The sequence below is a fragment of the Triturus cristatus genome, chromosome 1_2, assembly GCF_964204655.1.
Source record: "Triturus cristatus chromosome 1_2, aTriCri1.1, whole genome shotgun sequence".
NCBI lineage: Eukaryota > Metazoa > Chordata > Amphibia > Caudata > Salamandridae > Triturus > Triturus cristatus.
The window spans coordinates 542137173-542158566 of record NC_140580.1 but is presented as its reverse complement, the minus strand read 5'-3'; the positions used below and the strand labels follow the sequence as shown (position 1 = coordinate 542158566).

The 21394-nt window shown below is 45.3% G+C and overlaps 1 protein-coding gene across 1 annotated transcript in view; it reads left to right on the top strand.

Moving 5' to 3' along the window:
• Positions 1-21394, top strand: part of PI4K2A (phosphatidylinositol 4-kinase type 2 alpha) — a 188346-nt gene that overhangs the window by 54188 nt on the left and 112764 nt on the right. Inside the window, exon 2 of the mRNA XM_085606372.1 lies at positions 2867-3067. Coding sequence (XP_085462498.1) covers positions 2867-3067 — 201 coding nt within the window. The remainder of the gene's footprint in view (positions 1-2866; positions 3068-21394) is intronic.

Genomic DNA, 21394 nt, shown 5'->3' with positions numbered 1-21394 from the left:
TGGGTGTGATGTAGGAGAATGAGTAACCGCCAGTTTTACTTTTGTGGATGCGGGTAGTTTGTGTGAGCGAGAGTGAGGCAGAGAGTAGCTGTCTTGTAGGTTGGTAAAAGTGTATGCGGCTATTCAGGTATTCTGGTCATGTGTTGTGCAGGGCTTTGTACGTGTGTGTGAGAATTTTATATTGGCTGCATTTATAAATGGTGATCCAGTGCGGTGTGATGCGGGTGTGAAGTAGGAGGTTGAGTAGGAGTCTTGCAGCTGTGTTTTAGATGGTCTGGAGTCTGTGTAGTAGTTCTTTGGAGATTCCAGCGTAGAGAGTGTTGCCGTCGTCTAGCCTGCTGGTGATGAGTGCTTGCGTGACGGCCTGTTCTCAGATAACCATTTGAAGATCTTTCGCAGCATGTGTAGGATGTGGAAACAGGAGGTGCACACTGTGTTTACTTGAACTGTCATGTTGAGTTTGTCATCTAGGATGATCCCTAGATTTCTTGTGTGGTCCGTGGGTATGGATGTTGCTCCTAGCTCGGATGACCACCAGGTGGAATCCCATGGGGAGGTCTTGTTGCCGAAGATCAGTACTTCCGTCTTGTCGGAGTTGAGCTTCAGGCAGTTTGTTCGGCATGTTCAAAAGAGTGGGACTGAGGGACGATCCCTGTGGGACACCGCATATCAGTTTCTTGGTCTCTGATTTGTAAGGTGGCAGTCTGACCATTTGGGTTCTTCCAATGAGGAAGGAACAGATCCATTTGAGAGTGGATCCTTGTATTCCAATCTCATGGAGTCTTCTTATGAGGGTGTTGTGGGAGATACTGTGAAAGGCCGCCGACAGGTCGAGCAGGATGAGGGCTGCTGTATCTCCTTGGTCCAGGATGTTTCGAATGTCGTTGGTGGCTGCAGTGAGTGCTGGTTCGTGCTGTGGTTCTTTCTGAATCTTGATTGTGTATTGTCTAGAAAATTGTGAAGTTCGAGGTGGGTTGTGAGTTACATGTGAAATAGCCTAATCAATCACTCTGGCTGGATAGGGGAGCTGGGAGATGTGTTGAAAGTTGCTCAGTTGAATCAAGTTGGCTATGCACTTCTTGAGGAGGGTGTTGATTTCTGCAAGTTTCCATTCAGTCAGGAAAGTGGTGGATGTGATGGAGGTGTATATGATATGGGTCAGGGTGGTGCTGATTGGTGATGTTCCCAGGTTATAGATGTGGTGGAAGCCTGGGTCCACTTGGGCCCCTGAGTGGATGGTGCGCATGATTGCTGCAGTGTTTCTGGTGAAGGTTGTCTATACGGTCAGGTGGTCATCTTGGTTGGTGGTGGGTAGGTTAGCAGTGAGCTCTCTGGAATTGGGTTGGTGTGCAAAATTGCTGTAGATGTTTGCCATTTTGCTGTGGAAAAAGTTGGATAGGTTGTTGCAGAGTGGTTGGGAGGCGGCAAGTTGTTGACCGTGGCTGAGGGCGAGGTGAAATCCTTGTTGATCGAGAATATTTCCTTGCAGCTCTTGGAGCTTCCTTCAGTGCGGTCCACTAGTGCTTTTTTCTTGCTTGTTTGGTTTGATGGGTGCGCAGGAGTCTGCTTAGTTCTTGATCCAGTTGTTAAAGTTGCTGATGTCCTTGTTGAGTTTGTCTTTGGGATTAGGCTGATCAGTGCTTAGGGCGCTGAGCCAGTCTGCTTCTGTGATTCTGCCACAGCTGCGACTTGCAGTGCTGAACTTGGTAGGGGTGTTGACTTGAGGTGTGTTGATTTGGAAATGGATGGTGATGTGGTTGTTCCATGCGATCTGTGTGGTGTTGTATTTGGTGCTGTCGCTTGTGATCGCTTGTGACGAAGATGGGGCCCAGTGTGTGTCATGCAGTGTGTGTTAGGTCTGTGATGAGCAGGGTGAGTCCGATGTTGCTTAACCTTTCGAGGCACGCTGTGGAGCAGAGGTTGCTTCGGTCTTCCAGGTGATAGTTGAGGTCCTGAGGAGAATGTAAGCTCTGGAGTTGATGGTGAGCAGAGCGACAAAGTCAGTGATGAGGTTGGTAAAGGTGGCTCGTGGTCGGTAGGCAAGGGTTCCATTCAGGGTGAGTTTTTCGGAGATTTGCAGCTTGAAGTGCAAGTGTTCCATGAATAGATCGGTGTTCTCAGTTGATGTTAATTTGATGGATTCCTTTATCTTTAAGCTTGTGGGGAGTGAGAATGTGATGGTACGTAATGGAGTTGGCATGCGTAGATTCAAGTACCATTGAAGTGTCAGTCTGATTTAACATTATGTAATTTGTAAAGTACGTATTTACTCTTTAAATCTGTTCAGAAGATTTTTATATGCATTTGCTTTCAAAGAGAGGCTTGAGGTGATCATGAAGAATTTAAATCTCTAGAAGTGTCAGTGATATTTAGACCCTTCTGCACCGCTGGACTCCCCTGCTGTATTGACAATTCCAAAAAATACTCCAATTCTTTTGGCTGAGGGATGCCTTTTTCTGTGGTCAACTTATAGCTATATTGACTAAATAACTGGTGTAGTTCAATGACCCGGATCATCGCTTGCAAGGGAAGGAATCAACTGTACAATTTTCACCACAGATCTACAAATTTACATGGGTCTTTTTGTCAGTAGTTACTGTTTTTTCTGATAAGCAAAATTTTAAAATGGAGTCGGTCTTGAATTCTACTGCATACACAATCAGTAAGAATATCATACTTTGTATTTGATTCTCTTTTAGCTGTAGCAAACTAATGATTGCTGAGAGAATGAGGTTATCTTCAGTACGTCTGATGGAGTTTTTCAATCTTCATCAAACCATTTGTTGCAGAGCCTAGTTCCTAGTGATTTTTTTTCTTTTTAATGCGTAGTGTTGGGTGTTAATATAATTGTTTTGTTTTATTTCAGAAAATAATTGCTGTATTTAAACCCAAAACTGAAGAACCGTATGGGCAACTGAACCCCAAGTGGACCAAGTGGCTACAGAAGCTGTGCTGCCCCTGCTGCTTTGGAAGGGATTGCCTGGTTCTGAACCAGGGCTACCTATCGGAGGCTGGAGCAAGCCTGGTGGACCAAAAACTTGAACTTAACATTGTTCCTCGTACAAAGGTAAGGCTTCATGTGTAGTTTATACTTTTATGATCTTTGTTTTCCAGCATTGCAGCTTGAGAGCCTCATGATGAAATTGGCATCTGTCTAAGGATTGTGTTCTCATATTTCCCAGTTTAGTTGCGAAGTGTGTGTTGGACACATGTTTTGCTTCTGCACTTTCTTCTGTAGGCTACAGTGAGCCTGCATCCTGTACTTCCTTCAGAGCTCCTCTCAGTCCTCCTCTTCTGGTTAGACTTTACTTGAAGCAGGGATACTGCTGTGCCCCTCCTCATCAGTTAGTGGGCTCCTTCCTTCAGGGTGGTTCAAAGCTTCTCCTTCTGTCAGGATGCTGATCTTCCAGGTTGCTATTCACACACCTGTGAAGGAGATATTTTGCAATTTAAGACCCCAACCCTGGAGCTCAGGAGTCTCTCAGCTTTCACTCATGTTTGACCTTCAGCACTTGTCAGTGATTAATCCTGGCACACTGACTTGAATGGGATTTTGCATCACAATAGAAAATAGTTTTCCAGATGTAGATGTGTTCCTCAGTCCAGTACTGTTTCCAGTCAGGCTTTTTTTTTTAAACTTTATTTTTCCATTTTGTCATTACATTAAGACAAATAAAACTTGTAACCCATAGCCCAGTGTGGGCAATGCCGCATATATACAAAATATATATCTGTGTATACAAACATTGTCGTCAAACAGTTATACAGTAAGTGTACATCACTACTTTGCCATAGTGCCTTGCTGTTACAGTGCCATCAGTCTGTGTATTGTATCTTTCTTTGTATTGTGATCGAGGTCAATACAGTATTTATCCAGAACGTATTGCTATGGTCATCCTGTATTTCCTGCGCACTAGTTCACACTAGACACTATTACTCTTTCATCCTATTCCTGTACGTTGGTCAACGGATGTCGACTCATCAGCAGCCAACTCCAGCAGGTAGAGTCGGTACGGGCCCCATATGTTTTTAGGCGCACACTTCAATGGCAACAGCTCATTGTAGCTCTCCGATTGTATGGAACAGTATGCGAGGTCTGTCTTCCACTCCGTTATGGTGGAAAGCGGGCCTTTCATCCAACGTATGGCTACTCTTCTCTTTGTCAACAATAAACTAATATCCGCTAGTTTGCGCACTCCCTTCGGTATTACCTTGTTGTAGCCTAATAAAGCTGTTATTGGCGCTTCAGGAATTTCGCATCCCTGCATTTTGGTCAATATCCGGTACACCTCCCTCCAGAATGTGTGAATACCTGGGCACTCCCAAGCCAGGTGTGTAAAATGTGCATTTGGAGCCTTGCAACGAATACATGGATCTGTGTCCCTTAGCCCGTATTTAAAAAGCCTTGCTGGTGTGTAGTATGTTCTGTGTATATATTTGAAGTGCAGCAATCTATGTTTGCCGTTCATTGATATTGTTTTCTTAAAACACCAGGTCCACTGTGCATCAGTAATCTCCACCCTTCGTTCTTCCTCCCATTCCTTCTGATACTTCGCTCTAGCCTAACCTCCCTGTGGTTTAAAAAGCATATATAGCATTGTTATGCCATGTTGTGGAAGCTGAGTCTGTAATAGATAAGTGAGCGCTGGCATTGGGGCAGGTTTCTGCAAATTTTATTCTGGTATTGCTCCTAAGGCTGTTCTGAATATGAAATAATGGAAAGCGTCCAGTGCCGTGATCCCCTCTCTTTGAGCAGAGACCTGGTCCCATGTTTTAACCACCCCATCTTTGAACAAATCTCCCATGTATTGTATCTCTAACTTAGCCAATGTGCCCATTACTGCTCTGTCTTCCTGGAGTGGAATCCACTGACACCACCTTAGTGGCAATTTAGTAGAGTAGATCAATGAAAGCCCTTGCTTGACTGCAATCTTTGACAACTGCAGACCTGTGCAGTGTACAGGGTCTATTGCGCAGGACTTAGGGCGGGCAGCACCTGTTAGTAAGGTGGGCAGTGATATCGGCGATACCCAGGGTTCTTCTGTGCGGAGATGTGGTAAGGTGGGGGGTCCATGTATCCAGTAATGCGCGTGCAATGTCTGTGCTGCCCTATAATACCTTTCGCTGTCTGGTGCGTTCAATCCCTCCTCCGCAAAAGGCTTTATTAAATTGTCCCAGTTAACCCGCAGTTGTTTTCCTGCCCAAACCAGTCTAAGCAGTAATGTGCGCAGTGTACGAAAGAAGGACTGTGGTAAACTGATCGGAATATTGACAAAAATAACAAGCACCACCATCTTTTTCATGGCTATTCGACCAATCAATGATAATGGTAATTTTATCCATTTATCTATCGCTTCTATACGTTTTTGAATAGTGCAACCATAATTAGCAGAGAACACTAACTCGGCGTATGTGTGCATCCAGTCAGGCCTTTTTTCAGGGAATAATGCTTAGTCACATTTGCCGACCTCTGGGTTAGAAGGAAGGTGGTATTGGCTGTCCCTGCACTACAAAATTGTGTTCTGTTTGGTATCCTCCATAAATATGTCAAACGTAGTTATAGTTAGTAAAAGTTTATTCTTTCTATACAAACCAAACGTAAACTACATAAACATTAGAAATTCTAAAGTAATAGTTATACCTTTAGTTTATAATTTATGCACCATCCTCAAATTACTATAACTCATGCACCTTGTCAACTCGCTAGCCAGACTACATTAACTATAATTTGCCACTAAACCATGCACAAATGGTTTAATTTGAGATGTCGTAAGTCTTGTTATGAATTCTATGATTTCACATAATATAAGTGATGTAATATGAAAGGGTGTAAGCAGTGTATCGTAAAAGCACAAATTATCATTTATGTAGTCTGACAAGTAAGTTGACAACACTATATACAGAGGTTCGAGAGTTATAGAAATTTGAAGGTGGTGCGTAAATTATAAATGTAAGGTATAACTTTAGAATTTCTAAAGTTTGTGTAGTATAAGTTTGGTTTGTATAGAAAGAATAAACAAACTATAACGTTTAACTATAAGTAAAACGTAAGTTTTTCATTGAATTTCAATATTTAAACAAAAAAATTATGATTTGTAAAAAAAAAATTGGATAGTGGAGTGTTAAGTGCAGTGTAATGGAGTACAGTGGAGGACAGTGTCATAGAGTGGCATGGAGCGGCGTAGAGTGGAGCAGCATACAGCGGCATGCCGTAGAGTAACGTAGAGTAGCATAGAGGGGAGTGGCGTAAAGTAGAATAGCTTAGAATAGAGTGGTGTGGAGGCAAGTGGCATAGAGTGGAAAAGCTTGGCGCACCTTAGAGTGTAATATCGTAGAGTGCAGTTGCGTATAATGGAATGGTGTACAGTAGAGTGTCGTAAAGTGGAGTGCCGCACAGTAGAATAGCATAGAGTAGAATAGTGTAGAGGGGAGTGGTGTAGAGTAGAGTAGTGTAAAATAGAATACAGTGGAGTGGCATTGAGTGGAGTGGCGTAGAGCGGAATATCATAGTGTGGTTGCATGGAGTGGAGATGCCAGAGAGTGGAATAGCATAGAGCAGAGTGGCATAGAGTGGAATGGCATAAAGTGGAATACCGTTGAGTTGGAGTGGCATAGAGTTGGAGTGGTGTAGAATAGAATTTCTTAGAGTTTAATAGCTTAGAGTTTAGTGGCGTGGAGTGGCATAGAGTGAAGTGGCGTAGAGTTAAATATCATACAGTGCAGTAGGGTGGAGTGGAATGGCACAGAGTGGAATATCATACAGTATAGTGGCGTAGAGTGTAGTGTTTTGGGGTGGCATAGTGTGGGTTACAGTAGAGTGGAGTAGTGGGGAGTAGAGTGGGTTAGCGTGGTGTGGAGTCGAGTGGTGTACAGTCGAGTGCCATAGAGTGGAATAGAGTAGAGTGGAGTATTGTAAAGTGTAATGGTGTAGAGTGGAACAGCATAGAGGGGAATAGAAAAGAATGTTGTGACGTAGAGTGGAGTAGTGTGGAGTGGCATGCTGTGGAGTGTTGTACCATGGTGTAGAGTCAAGTGGCATACATTGGAGTAGCATAGAGTGGACTAGCTTGGAGTGCAGTGAGGTGGCGTGTGGTAGACTAGAGTGGCGTATCGTACAGTGGAGTGCCATGTCATAGAGTTGAGTTGCATGGAGTGTCATAGAGTGGACTGGAGTGTTGTGGAGTGGGGTTGTCGCACAGTAGATAGTGGGTCATAGAGGAATGACGTGTGATACAGTACAGTAGAGTAAAGTGTTGTGTCGTAGAGAATTGTTTAAAGAGACGTAGTGTGAGTATAGCTGAACGAATGTAGATGAAATGTCAGAAATGTAGATTATTTTTGGTTGTAGATCTAAATTGTTATGTAGTTTTAAAGTTGTAGGACAAAATTCATAAATGTAAACGTATACTTTTGTGTACCTTTACAATTGTTTGCTATTCACAAATGTATTGTATGAGTAGTATCCTTTAATGTGCAAAGACTCCGCAGTTGCACTGTTACTACCATTAAAATGCGTTTGCAAATAGCAAACAATGGTAAACTTTAATAAAAGTGTAAGTTTACCATTGTGAATCAGGTCCATAAGGCACAAAAATTATAGTGATGTATTGGGCCGTGGTACGCTGCAGTGATTTTGTGGTATATCGTGGTCAATGCAGATGGCAAAACATTATGTGATTGCCTAATGACTGCCCTTGCAAAAGTAAAGGACAGCTGTATTGTTTAGGCCAAAGTTTGACTGTGTTCTTGCCTTAAAGTGTAAATATAGTGTCCCACTGTTATATAAGTATATAGAAAGGGATGAGTCTGTTTATACATGTATGTAAGGTAAGAAAGTTGTTATTTTCTATATTCAAGAAAAAAAAAGTACCGTGATAGTACCATATTGTTTAGCCCGCACTTAGTCTGGGTTTTAATGGTAAATATAATGTAGTACAGTTTCTTTTGTAATATATTTTTTCATGTATTTTTGAAAAAACATTTAAAGTACACTGTACTACGCTATTTTTCCCCGCAGACTTAGCGTGGCCCAACAATATTTTGCCCTTCCAACATTAAAAGTGCAAAATAGAGTTAAGACCATGCTTAGTGTGCTTTATTCTTCTTTTGAAAACATTTTTTTTTAACCTTTTTTTCATTGTTTTAAGTAAACTGTACTACACTATAATTCCCCTTAAAACCCAGAATGCAGACTAAGTGTAAAAATGAAAAATAATATGTTAAAAATGTAATCACTGTCCTACAGTATCTTTCCCCTCCAATATAATGCAGTTGTTTTCTTATCATTTAAAAAAAAAAGTAATTAGCTTGTCAATTTTTAAGTAGTACTGCAGTACTCCGAAATATGTTTTGTAAAAAAATGTAAATGTCAAAAATCTTAAAAACACTATAGTACACTATAATTGTTTAAATATAGTGTAGTCCAGTGTATTTGTAATTTTATTTCATTTTTCTAAACTTATTTTTGTTTTTTAAGTACTGAGGTACTTCCTAGGTAGTACCGCAGTACTCTAAACTTAAAAAAAATAATAATATATATATATACATAAATAAATAATTTTCCCTACCTATTAGCACTTTTCTTTCACTCTTTGTATTCATTTTATTGATTTTATGCAACAAAACTATAAGCAATGACCACACAAGCAGTGTATGGCTCCATTCTGATTAGGGAAGAAATTCCAGTCACATGTCATGACAATACATTTAGAATAGCGGTTCACACCACTGAACTTAGACACCAGATGCATATAACGAGTAGGGGACAAAGGGACATTGCAGTGTAGTTCCTATATCCCTGATAGGCTCTGCGCATTGGAATAACATACACTATAGATTTGACATAGGACTAAGGTCAGTATGTCTCTATCGAGTATATTAAACTTAATTACTTGTGTGTGCCAGCTAACTCAGAGGTCACTAGAAACTTCTCGAATATACAAGAAGGGATTAGTCTCTGACAACCGCATAAACATGACAACTTTGTTTCCCTTTAGAATCTGAACAGTCTCAAAATCGTGGAAACAATAGATAACAGTTTCACTCAGTCAATCGTGCATGCTTCGTTTCTACAGAGTTGCACAGAAATAGAGAGACGGGCGTTTCAATAAAAGGGTTTATTGAACAGTCTAATTACTCATGCAAGAGATATGAATTGCTACACAATCGTAAGCCAGACTGTGAAGTACAATATGTACGAGGTTAGCAGTAAGATAAAATAATACTGCAGTAGCATGGTTTGTAGCTATGTCCTATATTAATCAAAATACATACATAAATAACATAAGCTAAAATGTGATACTCATCTGATTCTTCTAAATTGTTCTACCCCAGTGTACCTAACCTAAGTGCAGTACGAGGTTTGAAGTAGGTGCCATTTCTAAAGTATAGCTAGCTATATTTTAGTTTAGCCAAGAGTTGCCAAAAGTTTCTCTAAGTTCTAGTCAGCTCCATACCTTAGAATAAGAGAGGTTTGAATCTCTTTTCTGGACTCGATAGTCTAACCCTCGCAAGGGAAGTCAGAGAGCACTGGGGCTGGATTCTCTGTGAGGAGGATGGCCGCGTCAGGTCAGTGCATCAGGCTGGAACTCGATCTCCTTCTGAACTTGCCGTGGCGAACCACGTAGTCTGGGTTGGATCGAATCCTCCGGGAACCGCAATTTGCCAGGCCAAGTGCTGGTATATTTTATACCTTGACGGTGTCTTGGAATGCCAGTATTGACGTAAAAGTCGGGCAGAGGAACGTCATGAATGAACCCCTAAGGAATAGATGTTCATGCATACTTAATGAGTTCTTGGAGAAATCAATATTCAAGCTGAGGGAAATTCCTAAAGGCTTATGGGTCTGGTTTTCCAAGAATTTGTTGTGACGTGGATGGACGGATGTAGGTGGCCATGCCTGTATTTGGTTTGTACGGTCAATGTCCAAATAAGGGCAATGTGAATTGTACCTATATAAGTGCATAAATCGGGAAACCTATATATGGAATCTAAATCTGCACACACCAACATCAAAGCCAAGTCGACAAGCTAAATATACAGTGAATAGAAAAATTATGCATGCTTGGCTGCCATAGTCACATTACCTTGGTACAAAGGATACAAACATCACCCCTCCATGTTAGATGCCTCCTCCGAGCTAGTCACATCCTCAGCAGCAAATTTATTGAGAAGATACCCGCACAACATGATCGCATCCGAGGCACTCGCTTCAGTATTGGCAATACGCATATGCATCTCGTCCGCCACCCCCATTCAAGGAGATCCTGCTGCCAAGAAGACACCAATGGTACTCGGGTGCCCATCCATCCGATTGCCACTTGCCTCTAGGAGCAGTGCAAGTTGGGCCAGCCTATAGGGAATCTTCCGCTCCCTGGGTTTCACAACCACCCCCAAGAGGCAGGCCAATGGAGTCAGAACAATCTCTGTGTACGTCGCATCCACTATTTTAGGTACCACATCCCTTCATAATTCCTGAATCACAGCACATGCCCAGGGCAAGGGCAAGAATGTGGCTCCCAACTCCCCACATTGTGCACATCATGTGTCCCTCGAGGGGTTCATTCTGTTCATTTGCCTTGGAGTCACATTAGTGCGATGTAAAAAATTAAAATGAAGCAATTTTAACCTATGATTGCACGACACCCTCTTCACCAATTCATATGCACGTGCCAGGTCAACATCTTCAATAGGTTCCTCCAACTCATGTTTCCAGGCCAAGAGTGAAGTGTATGGGGCATTCAACATGTCGCCCTGGATTACCTTGTAAAATAAGAGATGAGATGCCTTCCCTCTCCCCATCAAAGCAGGGTGCCCAACATCAGGGAGGGTTGGGGCGCCGCAGGGAAACCAGTCCAGACCTCCCGCGTGACTCTTTCCAACTTGTCTTAATGAAGGATTTTGCCCTGTCCCACTTCAAAGGTCTCCCGAGCCTCCTGGAACATGAAGGAGACCTCCCTGGGGCACCGTTCCACCACCAGCCGGTGCAGCACCTTCCCCACCACTGCTTCTCATATCGCCCCAGTCTGCCACACCAAGTATGGGACCGTGCGCTTGGACTACCCCCCTCACTTCAGCAAGCGCACCGAGTGTCATCCCCCAGCATGTCAAGGAGCAATCTCTTTTCCCAATTATCCGGTTCTGCGAACCACCTTGCAGAATGTTGTAAGTTGGCCGCATAATAGTAGTGCTGTATATCCGGGATAGCAAGACCCCCATCCTCCATATCGAGCTTGAGGACGAATAGTGCCACTCTACCATGCCGCCCAACCCAGACTAGGTAAATAAGTAAGCTATACAGTGTGCGAAAGAAGTGTGGTTGGATCAGAAACATTGCATTTTGGACCAGATAAAGGCAGTGAGGGAGAAATACCATCTTGTTCACTGCAGCCCTACCTATCACTGGCAAGGAGAGTCTATTCCAGAATATTGTTATAACTCTAGCCATTCAGATGCCAATACATATCCTTGGTGTGGGCAACCCATATACTCGAGTATCTAAAGCCCTCCGTTTCCCAGTGGAGGCCAAGCCCAGGCAACCGGGCAGCAAGCACCCCAATCAGATCGGCAAGTGGAAATAAGTGATTTTCTAAGATTAACCAGAAGGCCTGAGACCTTACCAAAGGCAGTGAGGAGCCAAATCTATATCTGCATGGCCTGGCAGGGTGAGCATGCATATACCAGTGCGCCAGCTGCATAGAGAGTTAATGCATGGAACCCCACACTCGAATCCCCCACGGCTCCAACTCTTTACCCATGAGAAGTGCCAACCGTTCAATGGCGACAGCAAACAGGAGCGGTGAGAGGGGAAAGGCCTGCCTGGTGCCCCTCCCACCCCTCAGAGAGGTTGCCTCCAATCTTGACACAGACTGTGGGGCTAATGTATAAGAGCTGCAGCTAGCTACAAAAGATGGGGGGCAAAACCCCTCGCTCACAGCACTGCCATCAGAAATGGGCACTCCACAGTATCAAGTGCTTTTTCCAGATCGAGGGAAACCACTGCCAGTTCACGATCGTCATCTATGGTTTCATGTAGGACGTGCGTGAGGCTCCGGGGATTGAACGTGGTACTACGGGCCACAGTGAAGCAGCCTTGATCTTAATACACTGAATCACTCCCCCCAGCTGCGACACTAACAGTTAACATAATTTGGACATCCATGTTGAGCAGCGTTAGGGGTCTATAAAACGAAGGGTTAGCCGCGTCACCCCCATGCTTTATTAGAAGGCAGAAGTATCTTGTTGGCTGTGCCTCCTGGAGGACCTCTAGAATTTACCCCCCAAGTGTGATGGTATAAGTCTGAAAAAATTTCATAGGGAATCCACCCCCACCCGGAGCATTGGATCTGTTGAGGGCGCGGATGGCCGCACTCAATTCCACCAAGGAAATCTCTCTCCAAGTCCTGTACAAGATCCGGAGCCAAGGTAAGCAATCGCATGCGGGGGACCGACCCACCTCTCCCGCGCGATACGTTTCCTTGAGGTGTTCTGCGAAGTTCCCAAGGATATCGCAGTGACTAGTTATGGCATGCCCTGATCATGCACTTATCCAAGGATTCCAGGCCGACTGCACCTCCTGCTGAGCCCGGAGCACCCCCTTCCATGCCCCTGGTTAGGACACCTCAGTGCTCTGGAGATTTGTCAAACGACACGCCTGCTCCCCCAGAGCAGGCCCCAGCTGTCGTCGTACCCCACAGGTGGTTCGTATGCAGGCCCCGGGCATGACCGCCTTGAGAGCCTCCCAATCCATAGCACTAGAGGCGGCAGACTCCAAATTAACACTAAAGTAGTCAGTAAGGGATGTCGCCACTGCGTCATGACACACAGCGTCCGCCAAGAGGTCGGAAGGCATACGCCAGTTTCGTACACGGTGCACATCTTTGCCCCATTGTAATTTGACCAGCACAAGTGCATGATCATAGAGAAACGGACCTAGATGTGTCACCCCGACAAATTCTGTACGTCTATTCCACCAATCAGTATGCGACACAAATAGCTGTAGGTGTTGGTAAAGGAGTGACTGGTATACTCGCGACCATGCGCGGGGCAAGGCCAACCAGCTGTCGCAGACCCCCCAAATTGCACATGACCACTGCAAGGAAGGACATCATCAGGGGTTTAGTGCCTCGCTTGGACTGGTAGTGCTCCCCATCCAGGAGACAGTTGTAATCCCCCTCCCCCCGCACCCAAATTACCAGAGTCCCAACACAATCTTCCAGGAGATCCTGAATGCAGTCATAATTAGGTGCATAAATATTGAGAAGTGTAATGGCCTTACCATCCAGCGTGCCCTGGACTAGGAGATGCAAAAACAACAGTCGATGGACAGAATGCAGTACAATGTCATACATTCACCCCAGTACAGAGATCTGGGCCTACATCCATCGTTTTTTGCTCACCATGCCATTCCAGTTTGTACCCAGCCATATGCAAATCGGCCTTGACCCTGTACCTCATGGGAACAGTCCAGCCCGAACTCCCAAGTCAGGTCCTCCCTGGACTAGGAGATGGCATTCTTCTATGTCTGCCTCACTGTAAGAATGTCGGATGGGCACCCCCAGGTGCAATCGGAATAACACCCCCCCCCCCCCCCGAGCATAGGAGGAGTAAATATCTGAAATCAATTGCCCCCTCCATTTCTTCCCCAGCTTCAGGGACCCATCCCCCAGGAGATTGGTTTCCTGCAGATACTGTATCTGTACCTTATGACATCAGAGGAACGACTACCTTTTAAAGTAACCCTGAAAATTCCTTGTCAAGATGTTCGTAGATTCAGCCATGACAGATTACAATGACTTTTCGACTGGACTATTCCACCCACCCCCACCAGCTGCCTACATGGACCATCTCATCCATTAGGATGTTGTAACTCAAAGTCCCACATGCACTGCAAGCAACAATTTGCACTCCAAAACGAGTAGGAGTACCGAACAAAACCACTCCCTCAACCCTTCCACCCCATACAGACAGTATAACAACAATAACTCATACTGCACATCCATCAAATACGATGCTGTCAGGACCCACAGCCTAACCCCAAGACCTACAAACATGGCCTACCACTTAATGTGGAAAAGAGGTATTCCAGGCCCGTAGATAATGCAAAACCCATACCAGTTACCAAGTAGCATCAACAGCACAACACATATAACACCCTGCAAAAAATGTACTATCTGTGCAGCCTCCTAGGACCATTCGCTCCATAGCTCAGGAAAGTAGAGAGAAAGGCTAAGAGGGAGAACATATGAAAATAAATACAAGCAATCGACAAATGGAAAGGTTATCTAATCAAGTGACAGTCACGCAAGTCCAGACCCGGCCCCGTGGTGGGCACACCCATCGATACAGGGTCAGCATCCTGGGGCACCAGTGCCAATGTGCCATCTCCCTGGATCTCCATTCTCGTCAGGTGCCAATCTGTGCATGGCGACGATCTTCCCAACACAGCGTCCCCCATTATCTCCGATTTGGGCTGTGGGCCTCATGGGCACCCCCTGGCCCAATCCGCCAGGATCCTGCTCTCTCAAGGGGTACCTTATCCCACACCTCCAACGATCTCCACACATCTGGGGTTTCAAAAGAAGTGGGACTTGCCACCAGAAAGGACCCTCTAACGAGCCGTGTACATTAGAATGTAGCAGAGGCCCATTGAGCGCAGCTTGGCCTTGACCGTCAGGAAACCCTTATGAGGCCCAGATCTTTGTTGGTGTAATCCGGGTAAATGGAGATACTGTGATTGTTAAAGTGGGTAGTGTCTACCTCCCAGACGGCACGAAGGATAACATTCCATGTCTTTGTAGTTCAGGATCCGGGCAATGATAGCTTGTGACGACGCCCCCGGGCCTAGGGTGAGCCACCAGCACTCTGTGCGCCCTTTCAAAATCAAATAGCGGGGACAATCCATCCAGCTTCATTCCTTCTTGGATCCAGCACTCCGCAAACGCACTTTCCTCGACATGCCCCGGTAAACCAAGAAAACGGACATTATTGCGGCGGGACCTGCTATTCGCATCCTCCACTCGTGCCTCAAGAGTTCCAGCTCTAGAAATGACCTCAGCCATCCGTTTACGCAGTGTGGCCACCTTGGACTAGAGTTAAGAGATGGAGCCCTCCTCGACTCGCACCTTATCAGACACCTTCCTGAGGTCCACCCGGAGGAGATTGCCCTTAATCACCACCGTCTAAATCTTCCCCTTGAGGGCCGCCTGGGATCCGTGCATCGTGGCAAGCAGCTCCGCCCTCGAGGGCTCCTCAGAAGATGGACCAGGCACCGAACCCTCCCTGAGACCTCCCTCGCGTCTGCCGCTGTGAAGGGGGGGGATCAGCCAGGTACACTGTTCCATGGTGTTCCCCTGCGAAGGGGCTAGCTGTTTATTCAGCCCCATGAGAGGGGCCCAGGGAGCGACTCGCATGCTCACCACAGCAGGTCAAAGGGCAGCGGAGACATGACCCCGGATAACGTAGCAGTCCCCAACCTAGACTCGATGCCTGGCCGCCAGTCGCTCCCCAGCCCTCAGAAGGTACAGTACGTAGGGGAGACAAAGAACGCAAGCCCCCTGCAGCAGCTCCCACTGTCTCGCAAAGCACCTCAGCCAGAGCCCACCTGATGCTCACTGTCCCAGGGGTGGTCATGTGAATAAGGGCCACAAACTTGATCACTCGTTCCACGGCCCTGAGGGCCAATCCAGTAGCAAGGCCCCCTCCACAAATGGGTTCCAACAGGGGGAACCTAGGTTGAGCTATAAGGTCAGTGTCTAGGCCAGGATGTCCATGGGCCCTCAGGTTCTATGCTTCCCCGGGGCCACGAATGCCAGCACTACTCCAGGAGAAGGACCCCTCCTGCATGAACTCTGCATGTCACAGCGGGGGGGCCCCCGCGCTCCAGCAACTCCAGCCCTGTCGCCTGTGCACGGTCAAAGGGACTGGGCCCAGCCGTCCATCCTGATCTGGCCACCTCGCTGCAGCGAACACCCACTCAAGTCCAACCAAGTGCAGCCTCAGGATGAGGAGGAAGCGGCTCCAGGAACAGCTGCTTCCCTCCAGGGCACACCGCATCTGCTATCCGCGAGGAGGGAAGTAGCTTTGGGCTCCAGGACTCCAATGAGACTGCCCACCAGATCCAAGCCACAGCTGGTGTTCAGGGCGCAGTGCGACCCCAACAATTGCAGGCGCAAGGGAGACTCCCTCGCTTGACTCCAGGACAATGGGCTCCCTCATGCCCCCACCACCCTTCACATCTGGGGGCCCACTCAGAGGAGCTGCATCAGACGGGTGATATCCCAGGCTCTGCTCCGCAGCCCAGGCCTCTCAACGCCGTTGCTCCAAACGTCTCCTTAGGCTGCAGTCTTCAAGGTGATGTAGGCTATTCCCCCACAGCTTCAATCCCGCCGCTGGCTCTCCTAAGGCGGCGAGTGAGTGTGGTGGTGCAGCAGAGGTAGGTACGGCAGGATTATATAAGGTATTGCCAGAGCCGCAAGGAGCCTTTCAGAAGCATGTCCTGCTGGACAATTTGCGTGGCCACGCCCCTACATATTATCACTTTAATAAAGTGATGATCGGTAGGGAAAACATATAAATCCACTACTACCCATATCTAAGACTCTAACCCAGTACACAGCCTTAGTGTGGTAAAAACAACATGACTGCCTTTTACTTTTGTAAAGGCAGCCTTTAGCAAATCGTATACTGCCTTGTCATCAGCATGTACCGCGTTATGCTGCAAAATTTCCGTGGCCCATTATACCACTAAATTTTACCTTATAACTTTAGATATATACTTAACCAAATGGCATCTACTAACAAAAAGGATCATTTATACATCATAAACTATGTACCTGATAAATGTCATTAAAAAATAACTGTCAGTTTTTTTCGCTATGCTCAAGTACAATGCCTATGGAAAATGCTTTGGTGAAAACACGTATTTTGAGACCCCCTTTTATTCTTTGCACCCTCTTAATGAAGCACCACAAAATCTTGCATCATCCTCCTATGTAGAAAAAGCAATACGTCTGTAAAGTTTTGTGGAGATTCGTCAAGTGGTGGCAGAGTTCTCAGTGAGCAAAATTCTAAGGAATTCCTTGGATCACTGGGGATCTTAACTAGAACTACAACTGGATATGGGCTTAGAGTGCCGCATACGTTCTTCAAAAGAGGAAGCAACAAACTTTAGCTAGTCACTGTAGTAATAATACTAATAAAAATATATATAGCACTTTATACCATACTTTTGCCATTTTTAAGCGTTGTAAATAACAGATGTTGCGATTGCCCACTCATGGTACTTAACTTTCTGATCTTCTGGACCTGACACTCCCCGGCTTTGTTGCAGCACTGAGTGTTCAGCTAATTGTGCTATAACTGCATCTAAGATGATCCTGGCCGTCTTCAAAATGGGTCCATGAATATTCCTTGATTTTCTACCAATCCACATCCCTGTCTGGCAGGCTTATCCTCAATCTCCTCCTTGTCGTCATACTTACACTCAGGAGTCCCAAAATAGATTTCTGTTTGTATACAGTAAACATCACATGTATACTCAGTACCCACTTGTCTCTTCAGTACTAGAGGTGAGGCGAGCCAATACATTTTCAAGGAGAGCCAAGGGTCTGGCTCGTATCTTAAAGCCAGTGCACGAGCTGAGCCCTGGAAGTCTTTTGTCTTATGTAAATCACGCAACAAACATCACATACAATATGATTAGATAAAGTTGCTTCAAAATACAAAAAGTTTATTTGTAACATATGAAGCTTTGACATTAATAAATAAAGAGTTTTGGTGAAATCAAAAGTTTCCATAAGATCACACAATTTAAGTGGTGAAGCTGCAATTTATTCAGGTTTTTCAGTTTCCCTTTGTGCTCGGTTGATAAGTGCAAATGGGTATCTTTTTTTGTCTTACATTATGTTAAGGTTTTGTTTTTATCTTTGTGCATTTTTTGCAGTTTTTATATAGTGTGAACTCGACCCAAATGCCAAATTGGAGAGCTTCAGATGACAAGCAGTTCATCACACTAGGTCATCTTCATTGCTTATAGGTATGGGAAGATTAAGTGATTTGCCCATAATCATCGGATTTGCCCATAATAACTGGATTTTGAGCCAACACCAGGATTCTAATCTGCATTCACAGTGCCAAAGCCGGCAGCACTGGCTGTAACTCCACATTCTGGGTAGTGGGAAGAAGGCAGGCAGAAGCCACATGATAGCTTGGCTCGTTCTGGATTTGAGGTTCCGAAAGGACCACGAGCGGAGTCCGATCCAGTTTCGAGCTTTCAGTGGCTTATCCACCTCTTATCAATACAGAACAAACATACATGTGGCAACCATATTCCATATGCATGGATCAAAGGACTTGATTGAAAGGAATTGACATAACTATGAAAACAGGAGAGGCTTATAGGCAACTCTCCCACTGAAGGCAATAGGTAAACAAAACCTGCTCATTCTACATTCGTTAGTGTTGCCAGCACTGTCAGTTCTCACCAGCGTGGTTTAATGGCAGAAGTCACTAACATAACAAGCATTGAAAATGCAATAGGTCTCGCCCTCGCTTAAGTTAAAGCAATTCGGTTTGTAATTAGGTGGCTTTTTAGCTTTGCTTTTATTAGTGTTTTTCAAACTTTCATGTACATAACATGCATATGTATGCATATATGTATACGTATGCATGCATTTATATTAGTATTTATATAGATATGCAGATGTGTATATATATGTTTATGTATGTATGTAAATATATACACATACATATATATAAATGCATAGGCATATATATATAATATATGCATATGTGTGCGGGTAGAGGTAGAGAGTGAGTAGTAGAGAGTGCGTAGTAGAGAGTGGAGAGAGTAGTATAAAGTGAGTAGTAGAGAATAGTAGAGTGAGTAGTAGAGAGAGAGGCAGAGAGGTAGAGTAGAGAATGAGGAGTAGAGAGTAGAGAGTGAGCAGTAGAGAGTGAGCAGTAGAGAGTAGTAGAGAGTGAGTAGAGAGTAGTAGAGAGTGAGTAGAGAGTAGTAGAGAGTGAGTAGTACATAGCGTAGTGAGTAGTAGATAGCGTAGTGAGTAGTGGAGTGAGTAGTGGAGTGAGTAGTGGAGTGAGTAGTGCTGTGAGTAGTAGAGTGTGAGTAGTAGAGTGTGAGTAGTAGAGTGTGAGTAGTAGAGTGTGAGTAGTAGAGTGTGAGTAGTAGTGTGTGAGTAGTAGTGTGTGAGTAGTAGAGTGTGAGTAGTAGAGTGTGAGTAGTAGTGGGAGTAGTAGAGTGTGAGTAGTAGAGTGTGTAGAGTAGGAGAGAGTAGAGAGTAGTAGTGAGTAGTAGAGTTGTAGAGAGTGAGTAGTAGAGTAGTAGAGAGTGAGTACTAGAGTGAGTACTAGAGAGTGAGTAGTAGAGAGAGTAATAGTGAGTAGTAGAGTGAGTAATAGTGAGTAGTAATGAGTAGTAGAGTGAGTAGTAGAGTGAGTAGTAGAGAGTACTAGAGTTAGTAGAGAGAGAGTAGTAGAGAGTACTAGAGTTAGTAGAGAGAGAGTAGTAGAGAGAGTAGTAGCGAGTAGTAGTGAGTGGGTAGTAGAGTGAGTAGAGAGAGAGTAGTAGAGTAGTAGTTAGTAGAGAGAGAGTAGTAGAGTGAGTAGTAGAGAGTACTAGAGTTAGTAGAGAGAGAGAGTAGTAGCGAGTAGTAGTGAGTGGGTAGTAGAGTGAGTAGAGAGAGAGTAGTAGAGAGAGTAGTAGAGTTAGTAGAGAGAGAGTAGTAGAGTTAGTAGAGAGAGAGTAGTAGAGAGAGTAGTAGAGAGAGTAGTAGTAGAGTGAGTAGAGAGTAGTAGAGAGAGTAGTAGTAGAGTGAGTAGAGAGTAGTAGAGAGTAGTAGAGTGAGTAGAGCGTGAGAAGTAGAGGGTAGGAGAGAGAGAGTAGCAGAGAGTAGGAGAGAGAGAGTAGGAGAGAGAGAGTAGGAGAGAGAGAGTAGGAGAGAGAGAGTAGGAGAGAGAGAGAGTAGGAGAGAGAGAGAGTAGGAGAGAGAGAGAGTAGGAGAGAGAGAGAGTAGGAGAGAGAGTAGGAGAGAGAGAGTAGGAGAGAGAGAGAGTAGGAGAGAGAGAGAAGTAGAGAGAGAGAAGTAGAGAGAGTGAGTAGGAGGCGAGAGTGAGTAGTAGAGAGTGGGTAGTAGAGGGTAGTAGAGAGTGAGTAGTAGAGAGTGGGTAGTAGAGGGTAGTGGAGGGTAGTAGAGAGTGAGTAGTAGAGAGTGGGTAGTAGAGGGTAGTAGAGAGTGAGTAGTATAGTAGAGAGAGAGAGTAGTAGAGAGTGAGTAGTAGATAGTAGAGTTAGTAGAGAGAGAGTAGTAGCGAGTAGTAGTGAGTGAGTAGAGAGTAGTAGAGTGAGTAGAGAGTAGTAGAGTGAGTAGTAGAGGGTAGTAGAGAGAGAGTAGTAGAGAGAGAGAGTAGTAGAGAGAGTAACAGAGAGTAGTAGAGAGAGAGTAGTAGAGAGAGAGTAATAGAGAGTAGTAAAGAGAGTGAGTAGGAGGAGAGAGTGAGAGTAGTGGAGTGAGAGTAGTGGAGTGAGAGTAGTGGAGTGAGAGTAGTGGAGTGGGAGTAGTGGAGTGGGAGTAGTGGAGTGGGAGTAGTGGAGTGGGAGTAGTGGAGTGGGAGTAGTGGAGTGGGAGTAGTGGAGTGAGAGTAGGGAGTAGTGGAGTGGGAGTAGTGGAGTGGGAGTAGTGGAGTGGGAGTAGTGGAGTGGGAGTAGTGGAGTGGGAGTAGTGGAGTGGGAGAGTAGTGGAGTGGGAGAGTAGTGGAGTGGGGGAGTAGTGGAGTGTGAGTAGGAGAGTGTGTAGAGTAGGAGAGTGTGTAGAGTAGGAGAGTGTGTAGAGTAGGAGAGTGTGTAGAGTAGTAGAGAGAGTAGTAGAGAGAGAGTAGTAGAGAGAGAGTAGTAGAGAGTAGTAAAGAGAGTGAGTAGGAGGAGAGAGTGAGTAGTAGAGAGTGAGTAGTAGAGAGTGAGTAGTAGAGAGTGAGTAGTAGAGAGTGAGTAGTAGAGAGTGAGTAGTAGAGTGAGAGTAGTGGAGTGAGAGTAGTGGAGTGAGAGTAGTGGAGTGAGAGTAGTGGAGTGAGAGTAGTGGAGTGAGAGTAGTGGAGTGAGAGTAGTGGAGTGGGAGTAGTGGAGTGGGAGTAGTGGAGTGGGAGAGTAGTGGAGTGGGAGAGTAGTGGAGTGGGAGAGTAGTGGAGTGGGAGAGTAGTGGAGTGGGAGAGTAGTGGAGTGGGAGAGTAGTGGAGTGGGAGAGTAGTGGAGTGGGAGAGTAGTGGAGTGGGAGAGTAGTGGAGTGGGAGAGTAGTGGAGTGGGAGTAGTGGAGTGGGAGTAGTGGAGTGTGAGTAGTGGAGTGTGAGTAGTAGAGTGTGAGTAGTAGAGTGTGAGTAGTAGAG